This window comes from Lepus europaeus, chromosome 7 (assembly GCF_033115175.1).
Source record: "Lepus europaeus isolate LE1 chromosome 7, mLepTim1.pri, whole genome shotgun sequence".
In the NCBI taxonomy this organism is placed as follows: Eukaryota; Metazoa; Chordata; class Mammalia; order Lagomorpha; family Leporidae; genus Lepus; species Lepus europaeus.
Window position 1 is genome coordinate 38,102,488 of NC_084833.1, and position 18,909 is coordinate 38,121,396.

An 18,909-nucleotide genomic window follows, 5' to 3' on the forward strand; every position below is an offset into this window, starting at 1 on the left:
TAATATAAGGATTTATTATTCACCACAGCTAATTGAGGAGACTCCAAGTAGACTCTTAAAATGATTCAGTTGGAAGAACAACAGAAATGTTATTTTGCTACTTCTGTACCTTTCTCGCCTGGGACAGATGGTTGGGGAGAGAGACATCCAGCCTCCTTGGACCCAAATTTGTCAGACATTTTACATAGTTTTTGTTTGTTTTGCTTCTTCAGAATTAATTTTGCTTCAAGACCATCATATTGAGTTATTTCCCAAGAATTAATGATTAGAATACTCATTTTGTCTAGTTGAAAAGGTAAAAAAAAGAGAAGACTATATTCTCATTTTCAACTTTAGAACAGAAAAAGTACCAGGAAAACATATAAATAGATTCTAATTTGTGGTCTGTAAGTACACCAAAGTACATGTGACATTTACTGATAATGTAGATGATTTATTTAAAGTGGTGTTTTTCACAGAAATTATGGGGTCCTCACTGTAAAATACTAATATTTTAGAAAAACCTACTGTGCTTCTCATTCATTGCTTGGTTTAAACGATCTCCAGAATTGCAATGAGGATTGGGAGTGGAGTCAAAACAGACTATTTTTAAAAAATACACTGGTTTGTTTGCATATGTATCAGAAATGCAAGGCGCTGCTCTGCATCAGGCCTGTTTTATTTAAGAAGGAAATGTTCATGGATTTGTTAGCATAGTGGGTGCAGTGTCTAGTTAGATATAATTGAATTTCTGTCCTGGTGTAAAACATTCTTATCAGCACTTGAGTCGGTTTGAAAATCTGATCTTCAGACCTGAATTACATGACAGATTTCCTTGTGGTTTTGAACAGTGTTTAAAAGGAGCAAAGTTCATTAGGGGTTGAAATTGCCTAGAAGTGGTTTGTAGCAAGTGTGAACTTGATGATGTCCGTAAAATCTGAAAGTGAATTGTTGGTATTAATTAAAAAGATAGCATAACAGCTTCCCATAAAGCCATGAAAATGGCTTGAAATATTACTTGAGCAATGTATTAAAATGACATGTCAGAATTAGTTACACTAGAACTTTTCCTTTATACTAGATCTCATTTATATTGGATATTAAAATACCTCAAAGATTAACTTTGCTAGATCTTCCTCAAGAATTTTAAAGAGTTTATGACTATTATATTTATATTATTGGTAAATTGGAAGTGGGGAGAAAAAGAGACCTTTGATTATCCAGGTCTGTTTATTTATTTTGTATTTTTTTATTTTGTTTTAAAATTTTTTTTATTTAGTAAATATAAATTTCCAAAGCACAGTTTATGGATTTCAATGGCCTTTCCCCCCCACATAATTTCCCTCCCACTCCCACCCCCCCATCACCCGCTCCCTCTCCCATTCCATTCACATCAAGATTCATTTTTTAAAAATTTTATTTATTTATTTTTTTAATTTTGACAGGCAGAGTGGACAGTGAGAGAGAGAGAGACAGAGAGAAAGGTCTTCCTTTGCCGTTGGTTCACCCTCCAGTGGCCGCTGCGGCCGGCGTGCTGCGGCCGGCGCGCTGCAGCCGGTGCACCGCGCTGATCCGAAGCCAGGAGCCAGGAGCCAGGTGCTTCTCCTGGTCTCCCATGGGGTGCAGGGCCCAAGCACTTGGGCCATCCTCCACTGCACTCCCTGGCCACAGCAGAGAGCTGGCCTGGAAGAGGGGTAACCGGGACAGAATCTGGCGCCCCGACTGGGACTAGAACCCGGTGTGCTGGCGCCGCAGGCGGAGGATTAGCCTGTTGAGCCACGGCGCCGGCAAGATTCATTTTCAATTATCTTAATATACAGAAGATTGATTTAGTATATATTAAGTAAAGATTGCATCAGTTTGCACCCACACAGAAACACAAGTTGTAAAAATACTGTTTCAGTACTAGTTATAGCATTACTTCACATTGGACAACACATTAAGGACAGATCCCACATGAGAAGTAAGTACACAGTGACTCCTGTTGTTGACTTAACAATTTGACACTCTTGTTTATGGCGTCAGTAATCTCCCTAGGCTCTAGTCATGAGTTGCCAAGGCTCTGGAAGCCTTTTGAGTTTGCCGACTTCGATCTTATTCTGACAGGGTCATAGTCAAAGTGGAAGTTCTCTCCTCCCTTCAGAGAAAGGTACCTTCTCCTTTGATGGCCCTGTTCTTTCCACTGGGATCTCACTCGCAGAGATCTTTCATTTAGGTTTTCTTTTTTTTTTTTCCCAGAGTGTCTTGGCTTTCCATGCCTACAATACTCTCATGGGCTCTTCAGCCATATCCGAATGCCTTAAGGGCTAATTCTGGGGCCAGAGTGCTATTTAGGACATCTGCCATTCTATGAGTCTGCTGTGTCTCCCGCTTCCCATGTTGGACCATTCTCTCCCTTTTTCATTCTATTAGTTAGTATTAGCAGACACTAGTCTTGTTTGTGTGATCCCTTTGACTCTTAGACCTATCAGTGTGATCAATTGTGAACTGAAGATGATCACTTGGACTAGTGAGATGGCATTGGTACATGCCACCTTGATGGGATTGTATTGGAATCCCCTGGCATGTTTCTAACTCCTCCATTTGGGGCCAGGTCTGTTTATTGATAACATAGACTTTCAACAGTAAGTAACTACATATAGTATGTGGTTTTTTTAACTAATTTTTTTAAGACAAATAATTGAAAAGCACAAGAATCTCAGTCAGATGTAAAATAGGCTTTTAAGAATGGGAAATATAGGGGCCGGCGCTGTGGCGCAGTGGGTTAACGTGCCGGCATCCCATATGGGCACTGGTTTGAAACCCGGCTACTCCACTTCCGATCGAGCTCTCTGCTTTGGCCTGGGAAAGCAGTAGAAGATGGCCCAAGTCCTTGGGCCCCTGCACCTACATGGGAGACCTGGAAGAAGCTCCTGGCTCCTGGCTCCTGGCTTCTGATCGGTGCAGCTCCGGCCATTGTGGCCAACTAGGGAGTGAACCATCAGATGGAAGACCTCTCTCTTTCTCTCTCTGCCTCTCCTCTCTCTGTGTAACTCTGACTTGCAAATAAATAAATGAATCTTTAAAAAAAAAAAAGAATGGGAAATATAAGCACATTTTCAAGAAAATGATAAGAATAGAATTCAGTTAATATATTAAGCTTTTAACAAGAAAATTGGACTAAAAGTAATATTTATTTCTTGCTCTATGAGTTTAAATAGAATACCTTGAAGAAGCACACATAATGCCTTCACTTTGTGAACTATCTGATGCTATGATAACTGTTGAGTCATTTACAATATTTTCTTGATCTTAGTGTAGGTCTCTGGCATAATGCTACAGTTCTAAGATAATTTCTTTGTGAAGCACTGATCTTCAGGAGAGTGCAAACCTTTATGGGTGTGTCATCAGCACCCACATTCGAATTGAGGTGAAAGGATTAACCATTTGAGTCACCAAAAATCTTTGTCATTTAATTACTTAAGTGTTCCATTTTTCCATACATATTCCTTTTTAACCTCTTACATATGCCTTTACAATTTTGGGAAATGTTTAGTTTAGTGGAATTTGTGTCTGTGCTTTTATTGCTTTATTATTATTTTTAGAAAAGATAGTTTCATTACTACCTTAGCTCAAAACTGACAGCTATCTCATTATAAGTTAAGACTTCTTTGATGGTATATAGCAGAGAATTCTCAGGAGCATAAATGGCGAATATACTAGTGGATTTATTTTCAAACAGTATTGGCAACTTTTTTATTGCTTTTTATCATTTTTTCATGGTAAAATTTCATAGGTGTTAATTTCAGTGGGACCGGATATGTGTATTTGGGGGTGCATCACTTTTTTTGTTGAATAGGAAGACATAGTAACATCAGTGGGGGCGGTCTGCAAATTGTTCATAAATATGAATTAGGAAAAATCTATGCATGGAGTTTAAAAGTTTTATTGTACCAAAATAAGCTTATCTTTTAATTTCATTTTCCATGAACTTTTTGAAGTTCTTTGGTATGGTAAAAATAAGCAATTTAAACTTTTATGCTACTGTAACACTGAGAAATGGGAGAACTAATTCAGTTTGTAGTTAAAACTCAATCTAAACTCCTTTCTGTGGCTTCCTGGGACCTGCACAATTTGGATCCTGTTTACAGCCTCAGCTGTGTCTCCCTGGACCCTCCACTCACTTCCTCAAGTGTTCTAATCACTCTGACCTTCTGGGTCATGCTGGATCTCACCAAGCTGGTTTGCGATACTGGGTCTCTTGCCCTTGCTCTTTGCTTTGCTTAAAACACTCCTTGCCTAGCTACTGTATGTACTGCCTCTTGATCATTCTTTAGTTCGCAGTTTAAATATCTCCTTCTTAGTGTAATTTTTCTGGCCAGGTACATTTTAAGTTGTTACCTTCCCCATCAGTTCCCATCAATGTTTAATTTCAGTATCATGTTTGTTTACTGCATAGCACTTTTTAAACATTCTGTAGTCACTTGGTAATTTGTTTATTATACTGCATGCCTTTCCTTCATTAGAATGTCAGGCTCATGAGGTCAGGTCTCATGGCTGTGGAGTTCACCATTTAATCCTTTGTGCCTTGCAAGATATTCAGTTTTAAAAGATTGACTGAATTGCAGATAATTAAATTAGTTCAAGTATGAGTTTGTTGCATTACATGGTTAATTTGTATGATCATGTGAGGGGTCTTTACAAATTTCAAAGAATTCTGTGTTACAAGTTATTCATGGTTTCCAATTTTGTTGTACCTCAATAAAGTTATATTTTTAAATTCCATCTTCCATGAACTTTTTGGAAGTGCACTCATGTGTTTAGCATTTCTGTCTTCTTAAGAAGGGGAGTTCCATTCTATGTCATGTGTATGTCTGTCTGCATTCTATCCCCTCATTAAAGCAAATTTCCTAAACAGCATTGTAGCCAGTACTTTTGCCTGTCTGTTATAGAGGATGCCTGTCTCTTTCCAGGGGTAAGTTCTAGAAAGTCCAATTAATAAACAAGTCTAAAAATACTTGTTTTTAAAGCAGAGTCTTAGGGCAGCTTTCCCTTTCTTAAGTGTTCTTTCAGTTGTCTTGCCTCTGTCACAAAGAAAGCCCCCATCAGTTTTCACTGATGGTCTTTAACCTCTGCTAATCTACCTCTGGGGAGGAGAATGCCTCTGGGGCTCAGGGCAGTTAGAAGGGGACCGGAGCCTGGGGCTTGCCTGGAGCAGAAAGTGATAATTGTGACAGGAGCTGAAGTTAGAGTAGCATAAGCAGTCAGCAGGCACAAGAACCTCTCCAAAACTCAGAGTTGCCAAACTCTATTTCTTTAAAAACATGCTGTCATTTTGAGTTCTTATCAGGGTTTTTTTTTTTTTTTTTTTTGACATTTCCTAATTTTCACAGAGGCTATGAAGCTCCAATGTAAGTGATGAGCATATATCAACAAGGGATTTATGAGGAAAATTGTGATTTGCCTGGCACATACCATTCCTCAGCATATTAATTCCAGGTGGTCTTTGTGTTGAAAATGATTATTCCAATAATTATACCTGGCTATGCCAACAATAACACTTGGGACTTTGTTTCCAGATTTTCAGATGAGAACCTAAATTTTAAGTATGAGTAATGTTATTAATAAGATTCCCTTAATTCCAAAATTTTTCAAAAAATATTGAGGCTTGAAACTCATAATGACATTGATTTGAGGAGCTATTTAATTTTTCCTACGGACAACTTGACCTTATTCACTGTAATCTTGGCATATGAACTTTTCAAAAGTATTTAGTGCTAAGAGAAGGTTGCTTTGCAGTGGTAATATGGGTCATTGAGCATCTATTGAAATGGCTTGTTGCTGTAGGAAATTTGTAAATATTTTCTAAATTTTCTCTTTAAATACCAGAGTAGCAATTGTTTATTATCAAATATTATATACAATGTAACATTGTGAATAATGTAGAGTAATTGCTCAGCTTGATTTCTTCTTGCTTTTCTGTATTTTTGATAGGTTTCCATCAAAGCAAAAAAGTCGAACTTGAGCTCTGTAGAGTTTACTTTTTTTCCTATTAATATTTCTTTCTACTGTAAAATCATTTCTTCACCAAACATAGTGGAAGGATTTAGATAGGGATATATCCCTTTGTTATAGGAAAGCCCAGACCTTCATATACTGGTCTTGTAAAAGTTCTTAGATTTTGTGAGAACTTCTACTAAATCAAAGAAATAAAGATAATTTTTATAAATGCTTTTTTATTTTTTGAAAGCCCTGAGAGTTTTATGACGTGGACTGATTCATTCCCCCAGAATCTGTTACTGAATGTGCTTGTTTCTGCTGCTGCCAGGCGTTTGGATGCCAACCATATTACCTCAGTCCCCGAGGACAGTTTTGAAGGCCTTGTTCAGCTCCGCCATCTGTGGCTGGATGACAACAGCTTGACGGAGGTGCCTGTGCATCCACTCAGCCACCTACCGACTCTGCAGGCCCTGACCTTGGCTCTCAACAAAATCTCAAGCATCCCTGACTTTGCGTTTACCAACCTTTCAAGCCTGGTCGTTCTGTAAGTATCCAACCCTTTCTGAGAGTTGATTTAGAGGAAAAGATGCTTTCCTGTGACCAACTATTTTATGAAAGTAATTCACTGCTCATGCATATGGGGGTGCTACCTTTGGATGAGATTATTGCAAATGAGGAAAGTTTCTAAAAATTAATAATTGGGGCTGACACTGCAGCTTAATAGGCTAAGCCTCTGCCTGCGGCATCGGCATCCCATATTGGTGCCAGTTCATGTCCCAGCTGCTCCTCTTCTGATCTAGCTCTCTGCTATGGCCTGGGAAAGCAGTGTAAGATGGCCCAAGTGCTTGGGCCCCTCCACCTGTGCGGGAGCCTGGAAGAAGCTCCTGGCTCCTGGCTTTAGATCAGTTGAGCTCTGGCCATTGTGGCTATTTGGGGAGTGAATCAGCGGATGGAAGATCTCTCTTTCTCGCTCTAATTCTGCCTCTCAAATAAATAAAATCTTTAAAGAATTAGTAACTGTTAATTTCCTTAAAATAAATGGGCATTTCTAATCATTACAAGAAATTGGGTCCTTTAGCAAACATCCATACAACTTTACTTGTGTCTTAGCAAGGTGTTCAATTTGAGAGGCAAAATTGTTAAGAGATAGTAATAGAAATAAGTTCTAGGATTAGCCCTTAAGACTTCCTGATCTGGCTGAAAAGCCCATGAGAGCATTTCAGATGTGGAAAACCAAAACACAATAGCAAAAAATGTTCTACATGAAGAATCTCTGTGAGTGAGACCCCAACAGAAAGAAGGGACCATCAAAGAAGGATGTACTTTTCTCTAAAGGGAGGAGAGACCTTCCACTTTGCTTATGGCCTTGTCCAAATACTGACAGAGTTTGTGGACTCAAAAGGATTCCATAGCCTAGGCAGCTCATGTCAAGAGCTGATCACTGATGTCAGACATAAGAGTGTTAATTGTTAAATTAACAACAGGAGTCACTGTGCACTAACTCCCCATGCAGGACCTCTGTCCTCAAAGAGTTGTATGATGAGAGTTAACTGTAAAACTAGTTCACAGTTTTTGTGTGTGTGCAAATTGTTGAAATCTTTACTTCGTATAGAGTTGGTCTTCTGTGTACAAGGTTAATTGAAAATGAATCTCAATGGAGAATGGGATTGGCAAGGGGAGAGGGAGGAGGAGAAGGGATGGGAGTGTGGGTGGGAGGGCAGGTATGGTTGTGCTTTTGAAATTTGTATTCCTTAAAAATTAATTAAAAGAAAAAGAAATAAAAGAGAAATAACTTCCAGGAATAAGTAATCTAGGGATATTTTATTTTCCAATTTTTCTATTCAAAGAGTATGTCCTCTGTGTTTCTGATCTTTCAAAGCTTGGACATTATGAAGTAACAACCAGTCTCACTAATGTAAACTGATGTACTTCTTCATGTCATTACTCCCATGTCCTTATAGGAGAGCTTATTGAAGTTCTGCTTCAGATGGTTCAAAGCCAGTCAACCTTTTCTTTTGGTTGAGTACCTATTAAATAATCTTGGAGGGGCTGAATGGAGTGTAGCAGATTAAGCTGCTGCCTGCAGTGCTGTCATCCTATATAGGAGCTGGTTTGAATCCCGGCTGCTCCACTTTCCATCCAGCTGCCTGCTAATGCACCTGGGAAAGCAAGTCTTTGGGCCCTCAATTAGGAGACTCAATGGAGTTTCAGGCTCTTCTAGCTTTGGCCTGTTCCAGTCCTGGCTATTGTGGCCATTTGAGGGATGAACCAATGGATAGAAGATATTCTCTCTCTCTCTCTCTCTCTTTCTCTCTCTCTCTGTCACTTTCCCTTTCTGAAACTCTGCCTTTTGAAGGAATAAATACATCTCTAAAAAAAATTAATACTCAGTGTGTAAACCTTTCTTCTTTTAGATTTTTCTTCCCTTTCTGTTGGTGTTCTGTCTTCAGAACATACATACATACATACATACATACATACATCAAAACCTCACTCCCCAGGGCTATGTGTTTTCCACAATCAAAGGTTGAAAAGCTTGGCTACCCCAATTTAGATGCATGAAACAATTATAATAGTTGCCCTTGGAAGATGTGAAAGTAATTTTGATGATTTTTCTCATAGGCATCTTCATAACAATAAAATTAAAAGCCTGAGTCCACACTGTTTTGATGGACTGGATAACCTGGAGACCTTGTAAGTATATTTATATTTTGAGTAATCACCTTGTGATATTTACAATGCAATTTTGTACTTCACTGTAGGAAAGGGAAAATAATATTGGTCTTAGTAAATCTCATTATTAATTTGTTTTAATACATAACTAAATTCTTGCCATCAAATAACTCACTTATAAATCTCAGTTTAGGTTAAAAGCACAGTATAAGTGTGGATTTTATACATTTTCCAAAAAATGCTGATTTTGCTAAATGTGTGAAAGTTTTGGAACTTCAAAACATCTAAAATGAATTCTGGAGAGTTTTTTTGTTTTTTCTGTGATCTCTGTTGCCTTGCTAATTGTTTATACTGGTTTGAAGACCGTATCTGGTTTCCCATGCTAATGAATAAAAAAATTAAGGTTTTATATTTTGTTTATGATACTTTTGTTTTTGTTTCCACTAGCTGAAGTGTTCAGGACTTTCTGGCTGGTTCAGCTATGTGTAGCACTATAGGAGTATAAGGAAACCACATTTTGCAGCTGTGTGTAATTAAGAGTAGGATCTTAATTTTTGTTGCTTTTGTTTATATTAGTTGTTTTCATTGCCTTTATTCAAAGATATATAATATTATTGTGATGTAGTAAATGATTCAGCAAATGTTAGGACTAGATGAGTGAGCAAACTCTGGTTGGAATGCTTAAGGCTTTTGTAGTATTTTGCTTAATAGAATTATCTAGCTGTCACTTAATGGAAAGATTTGAAATCCTTTAGGATTCTAGTAATCCACTTTCCTGTCTAAACAATTAAACAATCCACTTTCAGTTGCAAGCATCAATGGATATTTAAAGTTGAAGATCTTGAAGAAATAGTTCCAAACTTAGGTTTTCTTTGCTAAGTGTGTATCTTCTAGTGTAACAGATTGAATAAGTCTCCTGAGCATAGGCCATGTATACTTTTTTTTTTTTTTTTTTTTTTTTGGACAGGTAGAGTTATAGACAGTGAGAGAGAGAGACAGAGAGAAAGGTCTTCCTTCTGTTGGTTCACTCCCCAAATGGCCACCACGGCCGGCGCTGTGCCGATCCAAAGCCAAGAGCCAGGTGCTTCTTCCTGGTCTTCCTTGCAAGTGCAGGGGCCCAACCACTTGGGCCATCCTCCACTGCCCTCCTGGGCCACAGCAGAGAGCTGGACTGGAAGAGGAGCAACTGGGACTAGAACCCGGCACCCATAAGGGATGCCGGCACCGCAGGCAGAGGATTAATCAAGTGAACCATGGTGCCAGCCCCCATGTATACTATTCTAATTATATTAAAATTAAGCCTCTTCTTTCCAATTAATTTTTGGTTGCTGTTTATTTTTTATATTGTGTGTAGAAAAGGGAAATAAAATCATTCTCAAAGAAGCTAGCCTTTTAATTTTACTTTTATTCTGAAATCAACTATGTTAATTATGTCAGCCTGCTCTTTATGTTAAGAGAAATGATAATTTACACAATCTCAGGACCAAGACTTTTTGGTACAGATCCCTGTGGCTTATTTGTCTTGTAATTAATACAACATTTTCAGTCATTAGCAGTCTGAATGAAGAGAATACTTACATAAATCCAACTTGATCCTTCTCCTGGTCATTGTTATCACAAGTTGTTATGTTGATGGTGGGGCCAAGATCAGCTGTTCTCATACCAGAATTTCAAAAACCCACTCTGAACGCCAAATGGAAATTATTTATATGTGGATATTGAATAAATTCTAGTGCATGGTGAATTTGCTGAGAAATGCTATTCAGATGATTAGCTGATTTAATGCGTCAGTACTAGTTTTTCTGAGAATTCATTTAATTTTTAAATTTACTTAGCCAAAAACATCACAGAAGACTGATTTATTTTTATTCAGTATTCTAAGAAAAGCCATAAATTCAATTAAACTCTTTTAGGCATTTGAAGACAATATGGTTGGTAAAGAAATATTAGCATCCAGAGGGTGTGATCTTTTAAAATATATTTGTATAAAATTCTTTATGAATTGTGAACACACTTCAATATTCCTATTTTTTCTAGGGACTTGAATTATAATAACTTGGGAGAATTTCCTCAAGCTATTAAAGCCCTTCCTAGCCTAAAAGAACTGTGAGTATTGCTTTGTTCCCATTATGCATTAATATTCCTGCAACTTACCACTTACTGTTTCATCAAGAGATTTTAGAACATCTTTGTTCAATTATATATATATATCCATAATATGTACATACAAGCACAAGTATGATCACACAGACTGGGTTGGGAGGTGATATAGACAGTTGTTTTTAAAGATTTATTTATTCATTTGAAAGAAAGTGACAGAAAAAGAGAAAGCTTCCATCCTCTAGTTCACTCCTCAAATGGCTGTAATGGCCAGAGCTTGGCAGCCAGGAGCCTGCAGTTCCATACGATCTCCCACATCGGTGGCAGGGACCCAAATGCTTGGGCCATCATCCACTGCCGTCCACCATGCTTCAGCAGGCAGATGAGACTCAAACCAATGCTCAAATACAGGATGCTGATACTGCAAGCAGTGGCTTAACCCACTGTACTACAATGCCTATCCAAATATAGACAATTTTGAGCAGAGATTCCTATAGAGAGTTAGATGCTGGTGAAACAAAAAAGGCATAATGTGTGCAGCGTCTGCCTTTAGGGAGCTTGTGTCTTGAGTTTCACCAAGAAGGCAGACTATGGAAGTAGACGGTAGGTGAGATAAGTGCTGAACAAATGGTATGAATAAATCACTCCAGAAAATATCTCATTGAGACTTGGAGGCACTGGAAATCACTAAAAGGGAGGAATTTGGCAAGACTTGAAAGACGGAAAATATTTAACTTGTGAAAGGGCTGAGCAAGCATTTTGGATGCTGGGTTTGTCATGAACAGAGATAGGAATATATATGGCATAGTAGGGATTGTGTCTTGTGAGTGGCCAGCTAGTATTCTAAGATATATTGCCTAAAGATGAAATTCAGGCTGCAGTGAGAGAGATTATTAGGCTAGACTGCCTTATGATTCTTGTGGTCAAAAGTTCTTTGATGATAAAGCAACAGATAAATGTATATATGAGACCTGATAGATATTAAGCTGAGCAGTAGGTTTAAAAAGAATTAGGTATGGTCTTGAAAGAGATTAGATGGAATTAGACATCCAGGTTCCTTACATTTTTGAAAATTTTCATGTAGTCATTATCAGTTATATTTTGTATAGTACTGGGCAGCAGTAAATATTTGGTTTTTAACTTATTTCAGAAGGGAATATGCATTTAAAAAAATTTTTTCCTCCTATCTCTCTAGTGGATTTCATAGTAATTCTATTTCTGTTATCCCTGATGGAGCATTTGGTGGTAATCCACTCTTAAGAACTATGTAAGTATTTTTGAAAGTTTCTTTTAATATATAATCATGTAAAGCTATGCTTTGGATAAAGTGTGAAGATTCGGGCTTTTAGATATATGGACATTGGGAAAGTAGATTTACTCTTAGAGTTCATGTGAACATCTGAAAACTTTGCCTTTTTTGGGTACTTTTGCAGACATTTGTATGATAATCCTCTGTCTTTTGTGGGGAACACAGCATTTCACAATTTATCGGATCTGCATTCCTTGTAAGTATTATGCAAACTTGTAAAAACTGAATATTTATACAGTTATTTTAATGGAAAACAGGGACTTAAGGAAACATAATAATCTTTTGTCTCTTCACACCCCCAGCCAGAAGTCCAAAGGACAGATTCTAAAAATTTGTAATGATTCTCATGTATGTTAACATTTAGCCAAATTATCTCACTTTCAAATACATTCAGAAGAAACTAATTTTAGTTATAGTATAACTGTAATTTAAAACTGTTTCAAAGAAAAGATGAAAATATTATCTGTCAACTTTTTTCAAATCTGAAATAACTTTTTCCTTCTCAATTACTTAAAGAGTCATTCGTGGTGCAAGCATGGTACAGTCGTTCCCCAATCTGACTGGAACTGTTCATCTGGAGAGCCTGTAAGTGAGGCCTTTTGAAGGGGTTAGGGTGGTCTGCTGGCGGGTGTCAGTGCTTGTGTTCCATTGATGAGGAGTTATGTTGATTCCTCCAGTCTCCTTTGTGAATATCATCCCTGGAGGAGGATGCACTGGGTTTGGGCCCATCAGCTCAAACAGAGTACAGGCTAGTAAGTAGAGAGAAGATCTGAAAAGGTCACCAAAAATAAAAGATAGTAGCCAAGAGACGGATTAGAAGTGTTGCTTTAGGAATTCAGAAGCAGAAGCCTCCATGAAGGAGACGGTGTATTTGAAAATTGAATACTAGCACGTTTCTCAAAGCAAAAGTTTTTATTTACAAAGGCATGATTTAATAAAACTGAAACATTGAAAATACATTCATGGAGGGTGTCCAGATGATCAAATATGTTAATAATTGGATGGAGGAATGATACAGAGATATTTAGACACTTGTTTGGGAACAGATTCTAAAATGAAAAGACGTGAACATTGGATATTTGGTTATGGCAGAGTTTACCAGTCAGTAGTCTGCAAATGGCTTACAGGGGCATCTGATATCCTGCCCTCAGTCCTCCAGACAGCCAGATGAGGTTGACATGACAAGGGCTTCTAGCCATAGGAGCCTTATCACAGTGTGCCATATAAATACTGTACTTTTCACATGTGCCAAGGTAAAAAAAAAAAAAAAAAAGCAGTTGAGAAACACTGAGATAAGAAATTTAAACTTGACTCTTAAGGCAGTTTGCAGAGGTTGAAAATGTGTGAGCAGGCAGTGAGAGGAGGGTAAGAAGAAGAAAGACCCATGAGGAGGCAGGCCATGGGAATAGTCTGCTTCACCAAATGCACAGAGTTTACCGTGAGAGCTCCAGGTCTTCAGTCTGCCACTGGAGCTGCTCCAGAACAAATAGCATGGTCTGTCTGAGATGCCTCCAACCCTATCTTCATCACTTCTCAACTGATAGGCATAGCAGGAGTAAAAATGGAAAGGATCAGATGCTACAAGTACTATAGAGGAAGAAATTAAAGAAGTGGTGATTGACTACAGATGGGAGCATAGAAAGAAGAGACTAAGAAAATATTTCAGAAGGCTAAATAGGTTGATTCAAAGAGAAGAAAAATAAGGTCTGGAGGTAGAATACCAAGCTGGTTTCAGATGTTTTAAGTGTGTGAAGTGACAGGTGATTGTGGTCAGGCTTGATTTGGATCCATGTTTTTTTCTTAGTCTATATGGCAGATCCAGCCCATCATCTGGAAAATGTTAACATCTTGTGTTACAAAGCTTTTTTTTTTTTGTTTGCATTTATTGTGAAGATAATATCAGTATTTATGGTTGATTCCTCTGACCACAAGCCTAACTTTAGTCAGTGAGCTGTATACAATGTAGTCCATAAGCAAATATGTGAGCATTTACTTATTTTTTAAAGATTTTAAAATGTATTTGAAAGGCAGAGTGACAGATGGAGAGAGAGAGAGATAAAGATGCATCTTTTTTTTTTTTTGACAGGCAGAATGGACAGTGAGAGAGAGAGACAGAGAGAAAGGTCTTCCTTTTTGCCATTGGTTCACCCTCCAATGGCTGCCGCGGCCGGTGCACTGCGGCCGGCACACTGCAGCCGGCGCACCGCGCTGATCCAAAGGCAGGAGCCAGGTGCTTCTCCTGGTCTCCCATGGGGTGCAGGGCCCAAGCACTTGGGCCATCCTTCACTGCACTCCCGGGCCACAGCAGAGAGCTGGCCTGGAAGAGGGGCAACCTGGACAGAATCCGGCGCCCCAACCGGGACTAGAACCTGGTATGCCGGCGCCGCATGGCGGAGGATTAGCCTGTTGAGCCGTGGCGCCGGCCCAAGATGCATCTTTATTCACTGGTTCATTCACTGCAAATGGCTGCAATGGCCAGGTTTGATCCAAGCCAAAGTCAGGATCCTGGAGCTCCATCCAGGTCTACCACATGGGTGGCAAGGGCCCAAGTCCTTGGGCCATCACCTGCTGCCCTCCCAGGTTCATTAATAGGGAGCTGTATCAGAAGCAAAGCAGCCAACGCTACAGTATTGGATGCTGTTGTCACAACTGGCAGCTTAACCCACTGCACTACAATGCCAGCCTAAAACATTTATTTTTCTAGATGAGAATAACATTTGGTTTACTATTTTGATTTGAGTTATTTCTTAAATGAACTATGTTTTTTCACAGGACCTTGACAGGTACAAAGATAAGCAGAATACCTAGTAATTTGTGCCAAGAACAAAAGATGCTTAGGACTTTGTAAGTTGAATTCTTCCTCTCTTCATACCTTTCTTTTATTTCACCCATGCTGTGTTTTATTTTTAATAAACTTTTTTCATAATATAATTTTGAAGCATGATTGTTTCTTTTTTGTTCCTTTTATGTAAATGAGCCAACATTTTAGTGTTCACAGGTTAGGTAGTGCGCATTTGAATTTGGTTTTAGCACTATGTATGTATTAGGGCTGTGTATGTAGATCTTGTTACTTTATTTTGAACAAAATAAAACCAAGCTAGCTCTTTCTTGATTTTTTCTTATCCTGACTCATTGTCCTTATTCTATATTTTGATTATTATTATTTTATTATTATAGCTTTAAAAAAAGATTTTATTTATTTATTTGAAAGGTAGAGTCACAGAGAGATGGAGAGACAGAGAGAGGGAGAGACAGAGAAAGATCTTCCATCTGCTGGTTCACTTCCCAGATGGCTACAACAACCAGGGTTGAGCTGATCTGAAGCCAGGAGCAGGGAGCCAGGAGCTTCTTCCAGGTCTCCAGTGCAGGTGCAGGGGCCCAAGAACTTGGACCATGTTCTGCTGCTTTCCCAGACTATAAACAGGGAGCTGGATCAGAAGAGGAGCAGCTGGTACTTGAACTGGCAAATATATGAGATGTTAGTGCCAAAGGCAGAGGCTTAGCCTACTATGCCACAGCACTGACCCCTCTTATTGTTTTTTAAGTTAAGACATTATAAAAATTAATTATAGCATAAACAATGTTGGAAAACTCAATTTTTTAAAAAAAAAGCTTTGCCACTTAAAACATTATATATATTTTTGTATTATATTTTTATATTTATGTTATGTATGTTGATGCAGTTTATCATATTTTATGTTGTCTGTACTCAACATTATATACTTAAACTTTACAAAGCTTAAGGCTATCATACTATTGAGGTTTTCTAGAAGCATATAAAAGCTTAGATAAGAAGTAGTTGCTTTTCTTGTTTAGCCATATCTCCTTATAACAGATCTTAACATGCTTTTCAATGCTTCTGAGTACAGCTCTTTTAACATAGTATTCTGATAATAACTTTAGTTAATTCCTTTTGTTTTGAGGGACTTGTCTTACAACAATATAAGAGACCTTCCAAGTTTCAATGGTTGCCATGCTCTGGAAGAAATGTAAGTTGGTCTCTGATTTATTCTACTTGTTGTGGCATATTGATAGTTCATTGAGTATTTTCTATTTTGAATAAATTGTTTTAATATTAAATTGGAAATATAATTAAGTGTTCCTATCAATACAGTGTCAAATTGTATCAAATGGTTCCTGTAACCAACATTTATTAGGCACTTATACAACAAATTTTCTTACTGTTGAGAGAAACTAGACATGGATACTGGTACCCATGGAAGTTGATTGTGAGAAGAGAGAAAATATCACTGCTCCCATTTTTAATTTCTTTCCTTTAACTTCCTGTGCTACTTGTTGAAGTTATGTTGTGTTGGATCCTTTCTCATGGTGTTATCTTCTTTCTCTCATACCAAAGTGGGGTTGATGAGGAATTTGGATAGTGTACCAGTTAGCTACCAGGGTAATTTGGATGGCATACTAAGTTCTTTAATTTTATAGATGAGCCAATGGAAGTTCTCTTTACTTTCAACAAGATCATTTGATACTACCTATGATTGAATATTTAAACTTAGAAAAACCTTTACCAAGAAAGGCTTTTATTCAAAATACATCATTTTCTCTTTTTTTCTTCATTCCTTTTTTTTTTTTTTTAAGTTCTTTACAACGTAATCAGATCTACCAAATAAAAGAAGGTACTTTCCAAGGCCTTGGATCCCTAAGGATTCTGTAAGTTTGTCTGTAATTATTAAAGACAGTTTTTTTGATAAAGCAATAAACTAGTGTGTCATTACAATTCCTGTGTCAAGAGCTATACTTAAAGATTTGATTTATTTTACATAAATATTGTTCAAACTGTACCAGTTGGTATGTTATAAATAATCTACATTTGATAATTTTTACCTTAGCTGATTGATGATAATATATATTGCTGAATGAAAAGAATATAATATGTTTAATCTGAGAGATACACATCGTTTGTTTTCAAATCAAAATAATGAGATTTTCTGATTCATTCAGATAAGGCTAGGTAAACTACAACCTGGAGGCCAAATTCAGTCTGCCTCCTATTTTTGAAAATTAAGTTTTGAAATACAGACAGATCTTTTGCTGACGTGTTGTTTAAAGGTTCTTGTTATGGAAGAATTTAGTTGTTGGCAGCAGAGACCCTATGATGCAGAAAAGCGAAAATATTTACTATCTGATCCTCTACAGAGTAAGTTTGCTGACCCTGAGCTGAGGCATCTATCATGACAAATAGAGCTCATATGCAGCAGAAGCACTCATTTAAACACTTCTTTATATTTGACTACAAATTTTCACCACGTGCTCTATTAAACATTTGGGAATATAGTTGTCCCTTGATGTTCATGGGGGATTGGTTCTAGGACCATACACTGCCACCTGACATACCAAAAATTTGTGAGTGCTCAAGTCCCTCATTTAAAATTATGTAATATTTGCATATGGCCTCTGAGATGCTCCCATTTACCTTAAACTTTAAATCCTATGTAGTCTAATAAAAACAGTGTAAATGCTATGGAAGTTAGGCATTATTGTGTTTAGGGAATAATGACAAGAAAAAGAATCTGTGCATGTTCAGTGCAGCTGTAATTCACACCTCTACCCCCAATATTTTCCATCTGAGGGTGGTTGAATCCATGATTCAGAGGGCCAGCTGTACAGAGGTGACCAAGACAAACCTTGTCACTAACTGATTTCAAAAAATTTTAGTACAGAAAATACAGTCCATACACTGCATTAGAGAATAGCTTGTTACATATAGAACACATTTGAAAAATAGTGAGATGAAAATATCTATACTGAGTTCATTTTCCAGTAGATTCCTATTAAGAAATAATACATGCATTTTACCGGAAATATTAATTGGTAGTTGTGTTGCTGGATCTTCCTTACTGCAGAGAGGTTCTGGGAAGTCCTGGCAATGGGCTGGCTCCTAGCTGCCATCATGTTTAGAGCACTAAAAAGTGACAACAGTGAAAAACTGGTCTTCTCATAATTTGCAACCAAATTTGTATAGTTTTCTTATTCTCCAAGAAATGTGTTATGGGATGAATTTATCCAGTCTTAAAAATTTCCATTAAGGCACAGTTGAAATTGGAGATTAATCTCTTTTTATTAAGTCTCTAATAGTAACAGAATTCTTCAGGGTGTGTTCCTGAATATAGAGTTGGCTCTACTACAGATATGAATTTTTATTTCCTGCTTTGGAAAAGAATGATATCTGAAGCCCTCTTGGAATGCTCTTGTTTGTGTATTGATTGTTTGTCTTCCCTGAGGGCCTTATCACTAACCTTTGGGAAGGCAAATACTAAGCAGCCTGTTTTTATTTTCAGCTTTGTCAGGAGCTAGTCTTTCCTTCACCTAGTTAATAGTAACAAAGGTTGTATCGTATCACTTATATTTTTGAACTGGAACCAGAACGATAAAGTGGAGAAAATTCACAACTGTTTTGAAACAGATGCCAGCTAAAATGACTGCTACAGGGAACACATTTTGAGAACTAGGTTGTTGAAAAGGAGAGGCCTTCAACATAAACATGAAAAATGTTGTTGGACAAGAATGAAGATCTTTGTTATCTTATCAGAGATATTGTGTTACTACCTTATTTTCTAAAACAGCCTAAGTAACAGGCATTTTGAGTGTGTATTTGAAAAGATTAACAAGTTACTTTCTGTAATTGCAGTGATCTGAGTAGAAACCTGATCCATGAAATTCATAGCAGAGCTTTTGCCAAGCTTGGGCCAATAACTAATCTGTAAGTAGACCATCTGATACAATGGCTTCATTAAAGCACTAAATATTGGTTCATAAACTTGTTTTTTTAAAAAAAAAAAAAAAAAACACGGTCAAATAAGAATGCATTTAGTTGTTCCCTTATACTAGGAATATTAAACTGCATAAGTATA

At 37.5% G+C, this 18,909-nt stretch overlaps 1 protein-coding gene across 2 annotated transcripts in view; it reads left to right on the forward strand.

Annotated features, from left to right (window-relative positions):
- LGR4 (leucine rich repeat containing G protein-coupled receptor 4) overlaps positions 1 to 18,909 on the forward strand; it is a 124,311-nt gene that overhangs the window by 97,463 nt on the left and 7,939 nt on the right. For both annotated transcript variants that reach the window (XM_062196379.1, XM_062196381.1), the window contains 10 exons: positions 6,287 to 6,502; positions 8,581 to 8,652; positions 10,669 to 10,737; positions 11,927 to 11,998; positions 12,165 to 12,236; positions 12,557 to 12,625; positions 14,813 to 14,884; positions 15,964 to 16,029; positions 16,637 to 16,708; positions 18,687 to 18,758. In XM_062196379.1, coding sequence (XP_062052363.1) covers positions 6,287 to 6,502; positions 8,581 to 8,652; positions 10,669 to 10,737; positions 11,927 to 11,998; positions 12,165 to 12,236; positions 12,557 to 12,625; positions 14,813 to 14,884; positions 15,964 to 16,029; positions 16,637 to 16,708; positions 18,687 to 18,758 — 852 coding nt within the window. The remainder of the gene's footprint in view (positions 1 to 6,286; positions 6,503 to 8,580; positions 8,653 to 10,668; positions 10,738 to 11,926; positions 11,999 to 12,164; positions 12,237 to 12,556; positions 12,626 to 14,812; positions 14,885 to 15,963; positions 16,030 to 16,636; positions 16,709 to 18,686; positions 18,759 to 18,909) is intronic.